General features: G+C 37.7%; 4 protein-coding genes across 4 annotated transcripts; 3 read left to right on the top strand and 1 right to left on the bottom strand.

The window, feature by feature from the left end:
- Window positions 1-203: 203 nt before the first annotated feature.
- Window positions 204-5,429, top strand: LOC113348506 (fumarylacetoacetase-like). Its single transcript, XM_026592307.1, has 14 exons — window positions 204-506; window positions 813-891; window positions 1,051-1,109; window positions 1,193-1,317; window positions 1,772-1,846; window positions 2,329-2,404; window positions 2,523-2,622; window positions 2,700-2,759; window positions 2,926-2,996; window positions 3,107-3,169; window positions 3,305-3,369; window positions 4,338-4,434; window positions 4,564-4,689; window positions 5,232-5,429. Exons 1-14 carry the CDS (start codon window positions 303-305, stop codon window positions 5,289-5,291), a joined length of 1,260 nt encoding a protein of 419 aa, XP_026448092.1. The 5' UTR covers window positions 204-302; the 3' UTR covers window positions 5,292-5,429.
- Window positions 5,430-5,821: 392 nt separating this feature from the next.
- On the top strand, window positions 5,822-7,044 carry LOC113348507 (BAG family molecular chaperone regulator 5, mitochondrial). Its single transcript, XM_026592308.1, has one exon. The coding sequence runs from the start codon at window positions 6,043-6,045 to the stop codon at window positions 6,727-6,729; it is 687 nt and encodes a 228-aa protein (XP_026448093.1). The 5' UTR covers window positions 5,822-6,042; the 3' UTR covers window positions 6,730-7,044.
- LOC113348505 lies at window positions 6,999-9,968 on the bottom strand. The gene is made up of 2 exons (XM_026592306.1): window positions 8,495-9,968; window positions 6,999-8,395 (listed from the first exon to the last, which is right to left on the bottom strand). The coding sequence occupies exons 1-2, from the start codon at window positions 9,238-9,240 to the stop codon at window positions 7,093-7,095; spliced, it is 2,049 nt and encodes a 682-aa protein (XP_026448091.1). The 5' UTR covers window positions 9,241-9,968; the 3' UTR covers window positions 6,999-7,092.
- Window positions 9,969-9,977: 9 nt separating this feature from the next.
- LOC113351663 (BAG family molecular chaperone regulator 5, mitochondrial-like) lies at window positions 9,978-10,271 on the top strand. Its single transcript, XM_026595605.1, has one exon. The coding sequence runs from the start codon at window positions 9,978-9,980 to the stop codon at window positions 10,269-10,271; it is 294 nt and encodes a 97-aa protein (XP_026451390.1).
- Window positions 10,272-13,285: the final 3,014 nt, after the last annotated feature.

Here is a 13,285-nt window from a genome sequence, read left to right as displayed (position 1 = left end):
ACTCGTGACTTGTGGATAGAAAACTCTTCCTCGGACGTGATCAAGTGACGTCAACGTCACGTGGTAGGTACGCACTGGGGAGGTAAGTAGGAACAATGAATACGGAACGGGAGTAGCTGGGGAGGCGTTGTCGCTATTTTACTATCCTACCCCTGCTCACACTTACCACCATTCAGCCCCTTTAAAATATCCTTCTTCGTTTTCAGTCTCACTAGTAGTACTAGACTGAATGACTGATAGAGTCTTAAAATTAAATTCCTCAAAATCCGTTTCCGGGAATTTCATAGCAGAAGAAAGAAAAAATGGCGATGAAATCGTTCGTTGAAGTTGACGCAGATTCACATTTTCCACTAGAAAACCTTCCTTTTGGTGTCTTTAAACCTAGTGGAGAAGAGCTTCCTCGTCCAGGTGTTGCAATCGGTAATTTCGTTTTGGATCTTTCAGTCATCACCTCTGCTGGTCATTTTAATGGCCAGAATCTTAATAACTCCGATTGTTTTCTTCAGGTAATTAATTCTCACCTCACTTCATTTAAGTTTTTCAAATTTTTGTGAAATTTGATTGAGTTTGTGTAGTTTCTTGAATGCTACTATTGATTATCCATTTGGGCCGAGAATAGTTTTTTTAAATTTAGGTCTATTTGATTTCTGTTTTTATGCATGAATCAATTCATTTTTTTCGGTTTTGATCATGTCTGGAAATTAGGAACCTGTTTTATAGCCGAATGAAAATAATATTTCCTCTTTGCATGAGGGTTTTTGTTGATGAGTGTCTGAGATAACGGAGTATTTCTCTTTAATTTTGATGATCAGCCTTCTCTTAACAAATTCCTTGCAATGGGACGACCTGCATGGAAGGAGGCTCGCTCCACTGTTCAGAAATTACTTTCTGGTTAGTGAACTGTACTTACTTTCATTTATTTTTCATATTATACAATCAATAGGTTTGTGTTCTCGTAAAAATTTAGGTTAGAAGATAAGATGAAGATGTAGTTGTTATCATGATAACAAGAAACTGACTAGACTGTTTTTGTTTTCTTGGTTAATTTAGCTGATGAGCCAACATTACGGGACAATGCGAGTTTGAGAGAGAAAGCAATTTTGCCAATGGTAATGAAAGTATTTATGGGCTTAATAAGTTTAGCTTGCGGTATTCTATTTGCAATGCTGATCTTTTGTTTGGTTTCGTACAGAACGAAGTACAAATGCTTCTCCCAACTGTGATAGGGGATTATACAGATTTCTTTTCCTCCCTGCATCATGCAAAGAATTGTGGAACCATATTTCGTGGACCAGAAAACCCTATTGTGCCACAGTGGTATGCTGATTTTTATCTTGTATGTGAATGTTGCTTTTGATTCTATTTAGAGCTTTTTGAAGAAAGGGTTAGGCACTTAGGCCCCATCTAAGTCACATATGGCCGATTTCAGAAGGAATGCGTTATGCTGATCGACTTAGTAGTCGTATTTTGATATCATATTATCAAATTTAATCGAGTTCTTGACTCATAGAAGTACCTAAGCTTATATGTAGATGTTCTGCATAATGTTTCCTGTTAAAAAAAATCAAGTGGTTATAGAATGAATATCGCACTTTTCTCTTACCAAATAATTTATATGAATCCTCAAATTTTAGAAGCAAAAAAGTGTCAAAGCGTAAAGAAGAAGTTGAGACTGGCCTTAGGTTCTTTGCTTATCCCTGCTTAAAGTCGTTATTATCCATCATTTTCCCCAGTCTTATGTCTTTCTCAAAAGAAATTTTGTTCTTTTCAGGTTTCACTTGCCTATTGCATATCATGGACGAGCATCATCAATTGTTGTATCTGGAACAGATATTATTAGACCCAGGTTAGTGAATGTCCTTCCTATTTTTTTGTTTCGTCGATATCCTGGTCCGTGAAGGTTTCACCTGAATATACTAGCGGTCAAGAATCAATTTCTGACGACAAATTGAGATTCTAGTAGGTTGCATGTTTCTGGTTGCTAACCAAGATCTTGCGCACGTGTTTTGTGCAATTGATGATCCATTTAAAAGAATAACCAAGAAATTTATCTTCTTCGTTTCTTAATTCTTTGCATTCATGTGATGCTTACCTATGAACCATTATTGATGCTAAAGATGAACCAGGAAATGAGAGACTCTATAGTTGCTTAATTAACAATAATAAACCTCTGCTTTCCTGATAATTTAGTTTCTTTTTCTTGCTCATGTTATTGCAAAATTCTCTTTTTGATATGTTTGTTATTCACTATCCTGCAAATGACAAGTATTCCTGATTGATACTCTATCCACGTGCAATTAATTTTTTTGGTTCTCCTTTTTGTTCCAGAGGTCAAGGTCATCCAGCTCCCAACTCTCCACCATATTTTGGACCATCCAAGAAGTTGGATTTTGAGCTAGAAATGGTTAGTCATTATTTGCTTACTATATTATCGGCCACCATCTTTTTTGTGTATGGATGACACCTGTTACCTGTGACAGGTAGCTTAACGTTCTGACTGACCTGAACTGATTTGTTTTCAGGCTGCTGTAGTAGGTCCAGGAAACAAGTTAGGAGAGTCTGTGGATGTCAATGACGCGGCTGATCACATTTTTGGTCTTGTACTGATGAATGACTGGAGTGGTACTCAATAGCTTACATAATTGCAAAAATGCTAATTTTTAAGTTTAGCTATAATAACTGCAACTTGTTTTCAACAGCTAGGGATATCCAAGCATGGGAATATGTGCCTCTTGGACCTTTCTTAGGGAAGAGCTTTGGTGAGCCTACATTTCGTTTCTTATTAAAATCAATCAGTTGAATGTACAAACAGAAGAGTTTTAAGGAAGCTATTAATGCACTATTGCATAGTACTTGATGATCATCTTGTGATTTAGATCTTTAAGTTAAGGAGCTAAGTCTTACAATTGACTTGGATGTGTACAGGTACAACAATTTCCCCTTGGATTGTGACACTTGATGCTTTGGAACCTTTCGCTTGTGATGCTCCTAAGCAGGTACTAGAGTATTTCATTCATTACAGATTTGAAAGTGGCGGTTACATTTCTTTTCATGCATGGATTCCCTTACATGAAGCTGATGCTCAAGAACTATATGTTAATTGCAGGAGCCCCATCCCTTGCCATATTTGTCTGAGAAGACATCCAAAAACTATGATATTTCATTAGAGGTAAACTTTCTACGGATATTAGCTCTTGATGCACAATCTACTCATGAGAAATCTAACGGTGGAGCTTACCCCATTCAGTAATTATTGTATATACGTTTATCGGGTACAATAATAACATTGCTACTTTACTGCCAGGTCCGGATCAAACCGGATGGACACAAAGATTCATCAGTTGTCACGAAGAGCAACTTCAATCACCTGTAAGAAATTTTACGTCACAAATGTATTCACAACTTAGTTGTATATTTTGTATGACTGCCCACGTACTATTTATTACCCTTAAGACGAACTACAAACACTTCCAGGAGGGGCCAACATCCCAGTGCATATAATCCTATACCTGAAAATGAATGTGGCATGTAAATCTTTACAATAAAGGTTATAATTTTCACGAACTACAACCCTCCGAACAGTATGGTGCTTCTGCATACCGTAAGAACTGATGTCCAAAAATACCTAAAATTTAGTAATTGACTTGCAAAATCTCAGTTTAAAAGTTTGACTACTGCTTCCAAGGAGCAATATTTAAATCATTTGTCAAGCTATGTTGTCAGAGGCGCCGCCTAAGGCGCCAAAAGTGGGAGTTTTGGTGCCTGGACGCCCTCACTCAGCCAAGGCTCTGCCTTTCTGTAGGGAAATCTGTTAAAATGTATTTAATTAACCTAAACCGTAGAGCACTTAGGGAATCATTCTAATCTTGCGCTCACTTATTGCACTTAGATTTAAGCCCCATTCATTTGTTGTTTGGTTAATATATCACCAAAACTAAGTTTTCTGGATAATAATGAATGCCTAACGCTGCGGCTTCATATTTTATACCCCTACGCCATGCCGGCTCGCTCCAAACAAAAAGCTGTCTAGCTATGATTTCATGAAGGACCAAATCAGCATCCACACTGACACAATATTAACATGTGTGAACTTTAGAACAATGCGCTTGCTCGGAACATAACAGGTGTGAAAGAATAAATGTCACCGGGAATCTATCTATGTCTGAACTGCCATGTTATGTTTTCCTATTGGCATTTGAAGAAATTACAATTTTTGAGCCAAGAAATTTCATATTCAGTTTGAACTTTGTCTTCCTTCGATGAACCTAATATGTATATTCCTGATTACAATTTATTTTTGTTATTTCCATTCAAACTGCTTTGTATCTTGTGTATAGATATTGGACATTGACGCAACAGCTTGCACATCACACAATCAATGGCTGCAACTTAAGACCCGGTGATCTTCTCGGAACTGGAACTATTAGCGGACCAGTATGTTTTCAACTTAATTTCTATCTTGCTCATTCTGTTCCTGTATGCACATTATCCCAGCACAAAACAGTTGAATTAAGTGGGTTTAATCTTTGAAACCCCGGTCTGAAGCTTACATGTTCCTGACAGGAGCCAGAATCTTATGGGTGCTTACTAGAGTTATCCTGGAACGGACAAAAACCAGTCTCTTTAAATGGTACAACTCGTAAATTTTTGGAAGATGGAGATGAAGTCACTATTACTGGATTTTGCAAGGTATGTCGGCTTATGACGGTGCAGTCTAGTGTTTTATGTATCTTCAGAATTTATTTTTTTGTGAAATGCATGAACGATGAAACTAAGAACGTGTTTGGAGATGCAAAGTCTCTGCAAGTAGAATTCCTGCACTGGGAAGCTAGAGTTCGAATACAATCAGAACTAGTTTGTGTTGGTTTTGATATGGATGAGTTTTCAGTAACTAGGATAAGTCCAAAAACATTATGGTCCTAAACCCACAAACTGTTTCCAGATTATATTTTCCTGAATCGGTAACTGTTTCCAGATTTTAAAAACCTTTAATGATGAAACCGCTATAATTTATCGATTTCTGGAAATACTGGTCCTGGTTTCTGCCTATTTTCATTTTGGTCTTTAGCTCCCAAACTTACCTGCGTACTGGATTTATTCTTTCTTTGTTTATTATTCATCAAATTCACATGTGAATGCCAACCATTTGTCTTAGTAAGACATGTAGCTGTGTCACACTGCACTGGAGTACTTGGTATATATTCACGCTCATATATTGTTCTGTGTTGCAGGGGAATGGGTTCAAAGTAGGTTTTGGAGCGTGCTCAGGCAAAGTCGTACCCCAGCTCTAGTTTAAGGAAGTCTGTTGCTTCTTTATTTTTCTTGAACTGCTGAATGTGAATACCATGTTGTGATTGTTTTGACGGTATAAATCAAAATTTAGTCCGTCTCATCTGCACCATAAGCTAGTTTCAATATCGGACCATTGATTTAAGACCTAAAAATCAAGTAACATTTTGACTGCCTGGACAAAGGTCATTGTTGTGGTAAATTATTGTTCATGTTTTCGAGTAGCATATACAGTAGGAATGAAATGTGCCGACAAAAGGTGCATCAAATTTGATGCCTGGACCGCCTGGTGCAATGCAATCACACCAAGCACGCTGTGATAAAAATGAAAATTCCTCTAAATTTTAACTGGCTTGGTAATATTAAAATCACTCTAGTGTCACAATTTATCACCATCTTGATGTTTCTTCATCGATTGTGTACGCCTGTACCAATATTTTTTTATTTTATTTTTGTGTGTGTGTGGTGCTTGCAACTTCACTAGCACCACCAGCTGATTTTTATCTAACATTTTCCGTATTTTTTAGGTGTGTCATATTGTCAAACCAAGCAACAGTTTTGTTAGGATAAAGACATGCATGTGGCCCATGAAAATGCAACTGAACGGCTCTGAGTGACACGGCACCTACCCGCACTCCTGTCTACAACAACTGTAACTCTCAATCCCACTCCAGAAATAAACCAAGTGCGGACCTCCATTCCATTCTTCATTCCTCCCTTTTCATCATCCAGAGCTTCTTCTCAGTAATCAGCATGAAATCCTCTCGCAGATCTCGTTTTGTCTCCCCAACAACTCCCACCTTCTCCACCGCTACAACTAAAACCAAAACCAGTCGTACAGACAGAAACACCACCCCAGATTCCCAATCCATAACAACCAAAGAAATTCCAATCAATTCAAACTCCATTAATGAAACCCTAATAATCCCAATTCCATCTAAACCTCCTCCGATTACCGCTATCGTTAAGATACAATCAACCTATCGATCTCACCTAATTCGCAACATGATTAAGAAAATCTCATCGGTAAACAAAGAAGCAGATGAATTAGAAACCCAAATTCAACAGCAAGAAACAGTTGATAAGATTCGAAGTAACGAGAAAGAGAAATTAAGTATGAATGAAGCTTTGATGCGTTTGTTACTGAAACTTGATTCTGTGAGAGGGGTTTATGAACCAGTTCGTGAATTGAGAAGAAGGGTTAGTCGTAGAATTGTAGGGTTACAAGAGATTTTAGATGCCATTACTGATGAAAGAGTTAGGGATTCAGATGAATTGATACGGACTTGGGAAGATGTTGTTGCGGAAATGGAAGGACGTGTTTGTGAAGATTTGGCTGGGAGAAGAATTAATGGTGATCAAGAGAGATTTTTAATGGAGAAATATTGTATTGAAACTCTAGGATTTCGGTGCTTGGAGAGATTTTTCAGAGGGGTTTAAAATTTCATTCACTAAATACTTCTTTTCTGGGGTGTACAGATAGATGCTTCTGTTCTGCCTTTTTTTTCCGGTGCCGGTCACCGTGAAATACTTTGATTTTTCAAAATTGTCTAATTTTCACATCATTGTTAAAATGAACCAGTAATTGCATTGTAAAGTTCATTTGCTCATATGTTTGGCTGGCTCCTCGGTATATGCAGCTGTTGGACATGAGCGTTGCAATGCATCAAAAGTTATAGAGGGAACGAAAATGGAATTGTAAAGTAAATATTTACAATTATAAAGTTAATGGAAATTTTATGCAAATTGAATTCACTTTGCTGTATAGTTGTTAATTACAGAGAAGCAACTAGTACTGGCTTTTTAAATGGTAAGAGAAGCCATTACTAGTGCTACAAGTCTAAGCATGTTGTCAGACTCCTGACTAAGACTCGCTTGAGACCAGTTGGGTTCAATCCAAGTGCAGTTTGATCTTTCCTTTGAGTTGTGAAAATCTCGCGAAGAGTGACCAGCAGAATGATACCTACATGTATCAAGAGAATAGTATAGAACCTTTCCGGCGTATAACCTGGGGAAGAAAATATTGTTCTCCATGCAACTCCGTGGGGCGACTGCTGAAAAACTGGATGTATAGCTGATGAATAATGCATGCTTTCCCAAACTGTTCAGTTTAACCCAGACCATTTTTGCATCATCCAATGATTCCAATCTATATATCTCTACCAATTTTCCACTCTGTCGTCCTACATTCACTAGTAAAAGTTTTCGTTCACACTCAACCAAATAACTTGGATAAAAACCACCGAATTGTTTCAAGGACTTTGGAAGTATTTTCCAACTGACACCGCCTTTCACATTAAAAACTCCTAACATTCCATTATAATCCAAGCAGTAGAAAGCTCCTTTATAAAAAACCGGGTTGTTAATACATGGGATAAAGTTATCCTCAGCACAGCCTTCATAGTTGAATTGATAAATAGTCCAACCAGCTGTTCTATTTCTTCCTCTTCTTCCCAGATTAATGACCAAGAAATATATTTCGTTCTCACCTGCCATTTCACACCAATTAGAGATAATAGTCACCACACAATCACGAGAAGTAGGCACCGACGAAAATGACATTCCACCAAGTACATAATCATCAGGTATATCTGGGAGATGGATCACTACTCTTGTAAAAGGATTATAGCAGAATACAGTTTTTTTCCCGTTAGATAACAGGAGCCACCCATCTTTTGAAAAACGGATTGTAGCACCCACAAGCAATTGATTAGACAATTTCATGAAGTACTTGTCATTATTATGCATTGGGTCAACGACATCGCAGATTGCCTCTTCATCATCTTCAGAGATAGAAATCAGCCATGGAGATAAACATGTAGTTGTTATGGTCCTTGGAATAGCCGATGTTCTGTTCAATGCAGGGAGAAGTACAGAATTTTGTTTGCAGGCTAAACGAAAATGATTGTAATCCACTGGATGGAGAAATCTTGCTATCGCCTCTGAAATGTCATTACTATTAAGAAGATCCAACTGTTTTAAGGCTTCCAATTCTCCTCCACTATTAGACAACCTGCTCATGTCCTCCTCTTCTATATTGGCTGCAGTTGTATCCTGGCTTACTAGAAGATCTATTATTCTTCTCCTTCTTCCAGCAACGTGATTGCTGGAAGAAAAAAATCCATAATTAGAAAAGCTAACATATAAGAATGTATCGTAAACACAATGTGGTTGTGGTTGTGGTTGCATTTTTGCTCTATTTTACCTGTTTACTGTTGTAGGCATCATTATCCAAGTGGGAAGAAACCATGGAGTTGGAAGTTTCAAACACGGCATGATAATTGTAGTAGCATTGTCTTCTACTTCAAATGTGTACAAGGTTTGATCTTCAAGCAGTGTATAAAACAAACAACCCCTTTCAAGACCCATGTCGGCCGCAGAGCAACACGCAGTGGAAGTGGAATAACACCTTTTAGACTCTAATGTGTCCATGTTTATGCACAAAAAGAGAACATGATCATCTAAAGTCTTCAACAAAACCCAAGTCATTGATGAGAAATCCAACTTGAAAATATGTGTCGAGGCAACTTTCTTAAATCCTCTTGGACTGCAATTTAAATGAACTTTGAAGATTCCATCACCAGATTCAACCCAATGTTCCATGAAACGACTGAATTCCCCACCTCCTCCTATCCATGTGAAATCGGCATGCGCAATATTGATTACTCTAATATATTGGGTTTGTTTATTATCGACAACATGCTGCCATAGTTTTTGTATACCGATCTTTATAACCCAATTATTTCCAAAGTGTACCTCACAGAATGCATATAGCTCACCTCTAAAGCAAAGCAGCGACTCAATGGATAGCCTAAAATAATAATCGTGAGGAGCAGTTACAAACAACACCTTTGTTCTCCATTGTTTGTCTCCAGGTTGACAAAAAGCTAGTACGTGCATATCCTCAGAATTTTCTCGATAGTTTACCCGTTTAAAGAGTAGGTATACCATGCAGTCTAGGTTGTCAGGATCAGAAACACTAAAACTTGGAGGTGGTGAGGATAACACCAAGTCGAACAAAAACTATTGTCTTGATTTGGTATTCAAAGACTGTCGATCAATGTTAAGTAATCGAATAGTTTCCAATGATACAGGGTTCCACAAGAAACAATCATCTAATTTTGAATTAGCCACAGAATACTCAGCCTTATCTTCTACATTTCCAATAACAATTAGCCATCCGATGAGATGGTTTGTGATAATATGCTTTTCCTTGCATCTCTGGTATAGATTTATGCAATTTCTATACTGGGTTCACAAGGATTATAAAAATTCTTAAATTTCCTACCTTTACCATGAGTGATAACAAGCCAAGGTGCTGCCATTGGAACCGGTGGGCGTTGTCTTTCACTTCTCTCATCTGCTGCCTTTGTTGATCCTGATCCTGATGCAAATTGCTTGCCCATGAAAACCATGTAGCTAAGTAGATAGGAACTTGAGAGGATTAGCTTTTAGTACATGAAGAAGCGGATGAATTAGAAACCCAAATTCAACAACAAGAAACTGTTGCTAAGATTCTGTTTACTGCCAGTTGGTCCTTGATCAAGATACCAAGAGCTTCGCAGTAAACATCCGGCCAACTTCTATTCTTCTCAGCTCGAATCCCACTGCCTGCAACTTGCACCAACTTACTGTCCTTCGAGCCAGCTAGCTAAAGGAATTAACGAAAAAGAGAAACTAAAGCTTTAATGCGTTTGTTACTGAAACTTGATTCTGTGAGAGGGGGTTATGAAGCAGTTCGTGAATTGAGAAGAAGGGTTAGTCGTAGAATTGTAGGGTTACAAGAGATTTTAGATGCAATTAGTGATGAAAGAGTTAAAGATTCAGATGAATTGACACGGAATTGGGAAGATGTTGGACGTATTTGTGAAGATTTGGCTGGGAGAAGAATTCATGGTGATCAGGAGAGATTTTTAATGGAGAAATATTGTATCGAAACTTCAGGTTTTCGCTGCTTGGAGAGGTTTTTCAGAGGGGTTTAAAATCATGGCGTTTTTAGGGGCCACTCAAAAGGGTTTAGGGGCCAACAATAAAACAAAAAAGGTCACCCAAAGAGAAAATGTAGCCAGCCCTTATTTCGCGTAATTCATAATGGCGAAATTACCCTTATATATTCGGAGGATATGATAACATTGTTACCCTCCGAATGCAATCGGAAGCCAAAATATTTCCCAAACTTCCGATTGTAGTCGGTGCAGTATTTCTTGGTTCGTGTTTTGGATTCAGCGTTAATCGGGAGTTAAATATATTACAAAACCTACCGATTATAAGTTGCCGCAAATTCAAATTTTGAAAGCTACCATAATCGGTAGATATGCTAAATCTAATACCTACCGATTATTGGTTTCTCCACATTCAACTTTCGTCAAATTAGCCGTTGGAGTTTTTGGGAAAAACAAAAAGAGCCGTTGGACCCTAAACCTATATGAAGAAACTCATATCTATCACCCCGATTGCACCAAACTCTTTCCTCTCTTCAGTTTTAATTTTCATAACAAAAAACATGGATATTTCTTTTGCCGAAGAAGAAGATTGTGCTATTTATAGAGCGTGGGTTGTGGTAACTACTCATGATCGTGTTCACAAGCTCCACAAATCGGAATCCGAAGAGCAGATATGGAACCGTATCTTAATGGTATTTGAGGCCTTATATGGTAATCGAATTCGAAGATCATCCAATGACATTAAGATGAGAAAGAATGCGCTCGATAAGGAGATTGACAAACTTGAAGATGAGGAACGGTTTGTTAGGAACGTTTTTCCTTGGTGGACGTATGAAAAACGAGTAAGTATCTCTGTAACTCCAACTCACATTAACAAAAGTTAGTACTAACTTGTTACTCATTCGTAATTTCAGAGAAATCTTGCAGATCGCCGGTATGTGGACCTCTACGGGAAACGATTTGAACATGAAGGATGCTACAAAATCAAGAGGGACAATTTCTATGGTCACTGGAAGTTATGATCTGTTTTAATACTTTTATGGTCAATTAGGAGTATGGATTTAGGTGCTTTTGACGAAATTGTAAGGTTAAGGCCGTTTGAATTTTATGTAATGGATGTAATCGGAGTATTATTAATATAAAAACTAGCCGATTATACTAAATCGGTAGATTATTTTGTTAAACAAACTACCGATTGTAATATTCGGTTATGTTATGAGTCAACTTTTTTTCCGATTATGGTGTTGTTTGGTTCCGATTGTAATATTCGGTTAGAATAATCGAAAGGGTAATAAAAACTAAACTTCCGATTAGGCTTAGGGCCATGGCGTGGTTTGTTTTGAACTTGTAATATTCAGAGGATAAATTTTTTGGTAAAGTTCCGATTGTACGATGGCCCAAGAATCAGAATTTGGGAAAAACTGATACTTTTCAAATTTTGAAATTGAAATAATCGGAAGTTAAACAGTTACCCAAACTTCCGAATATGGGCTGTCTAACCTTCTATATTGGCCCTTGGAACCACCTAGAGCCATGGCGTGGTTTGTTTTGAACTTGTAATATTCGAAGGATAAATTTTTTTGTAAAGTTCCGATTGTACGATGACCCAAAAATCAGAATTTGGGAAAAACTGATACTTTTCAAATTTTGAAATTGAAATAATCGGAAGTTAAACAGTTACCCAAACTTCCGAATATGGGCTGTCTAACCTTCTATATTGGCCCTTGGAACCACTTAGAGCCATGGCGTGGTTTGTTTTGAACTTGTAATAAATTTTTTTGTAAAGTTCTGATTGTACGATGGCCCAAAAATCAGAATTTGGGAAAAACTGATACTTTTCAAATTTTGAAATTGAAATAATCGGAAGTTAAACAGTTACCCAAACTTCCGAATATGGGTTGTCTAACCTTCTATATTGGCCCTTGGAACCACCTAGAGCCATGGCGTGGTTTGTTTTGAACTTGTAATATTCGGAGGATAAATTTTTTTGTAAAGTTCTGATTGTACGATGGCCCAAAAATCAGAATTTGGGAAAAACTGATACTTTTCAAATTTTGAAATTGAAATAATCGGAAGTTAAACAGTTACCCAAACTTCCGAATATGGGCTGTCTAACCTTCTATATTGGCCCTTGGAACCACCTAGAGCCATGGCGTGGTTTGTTTTGAACTTGTAATATTCGGAGGATAAATTTTTTTGTAAAGTTCCGATTGTACGATGGCCCAAAAATCAGAATTTGGGAAAAACTGATACTTTTCAAATTTTGAAATTGAAATAATCGGAAGTTAAACAGTTACCCAAACTTCCGAATATGGGCTGTCTAACCTTCTATATTGGCCCTTGGAACCACCTAGAGCCATGGCGTGGTTTGTTTTGAACTTGTAATATTCGGAGGATAATTTTTTTTGTAAAGTTCCGATTGTACGATGGCCCAAAAATCAGAATTTGGGGAAAACACAAATTTTGAAATTGAAATAATCGGAAGTTAAATTAGTTACCAAATCTTCCGAATATAACACACAAATCATTGTCATTTGAACTTGTCTAAATTAGTTACCCAAACAAATTTCCGAATGTACAACAAAAATCATTGTCATTTCTCTGCTCTTCTTTACTTTACGACCGTGACTACCTCCCAGTCCTGCACGACCACGGGTTTGAGCACCTTCAGTTGGAGCAGCTTCAACGCTCGATGAAGCTCGAGTTCTTTTACCCGTCTTTGATACTGCCACCTTGGGTGAATGCCTCTTCGTGACTTTCTCCCCAAACTGGGCAGCATAATCTTCGTTATCCATATTATCAACTAGATATCTAGCCTCTTTGACGGATACCTTGGGCGGATACCTTGGGCGGATGCCTCTTTTCCTTCTCCAAGGTGCCTCGGAACATATTCATCAAAGCTGTAATGTTGATCTGTCTTGTTCTATAACTGGCATGCCTCCCAAACTCTGATGTTGTTGTCTCTTCATCCCAACCTAAGCACTTGTTAGTTAGAGAATAAAGTTGTGCCCAACTTAACTGCTTTGTGTAGTTAAACTTCACAGCTGTGCCTT

Source organism: Papaver somniferum, chromosome 2, assembly GCF_003573695.1.
Source record: "Papaver somniferum cultivar HN1 chromosome 2, ASM357369v1, whole genome shotgun sequence".
NCBI lineage: Eukaryota > Viridiplantae > Streptophyta > Magnoliopsida > Ranunculales > Papaveraceae > Papaver > Papaver somniferum.
Note: the sequence above shows the minus strand (reverse complement) of the source record. Positions and strands in the feature narration are given on the sequence as shown.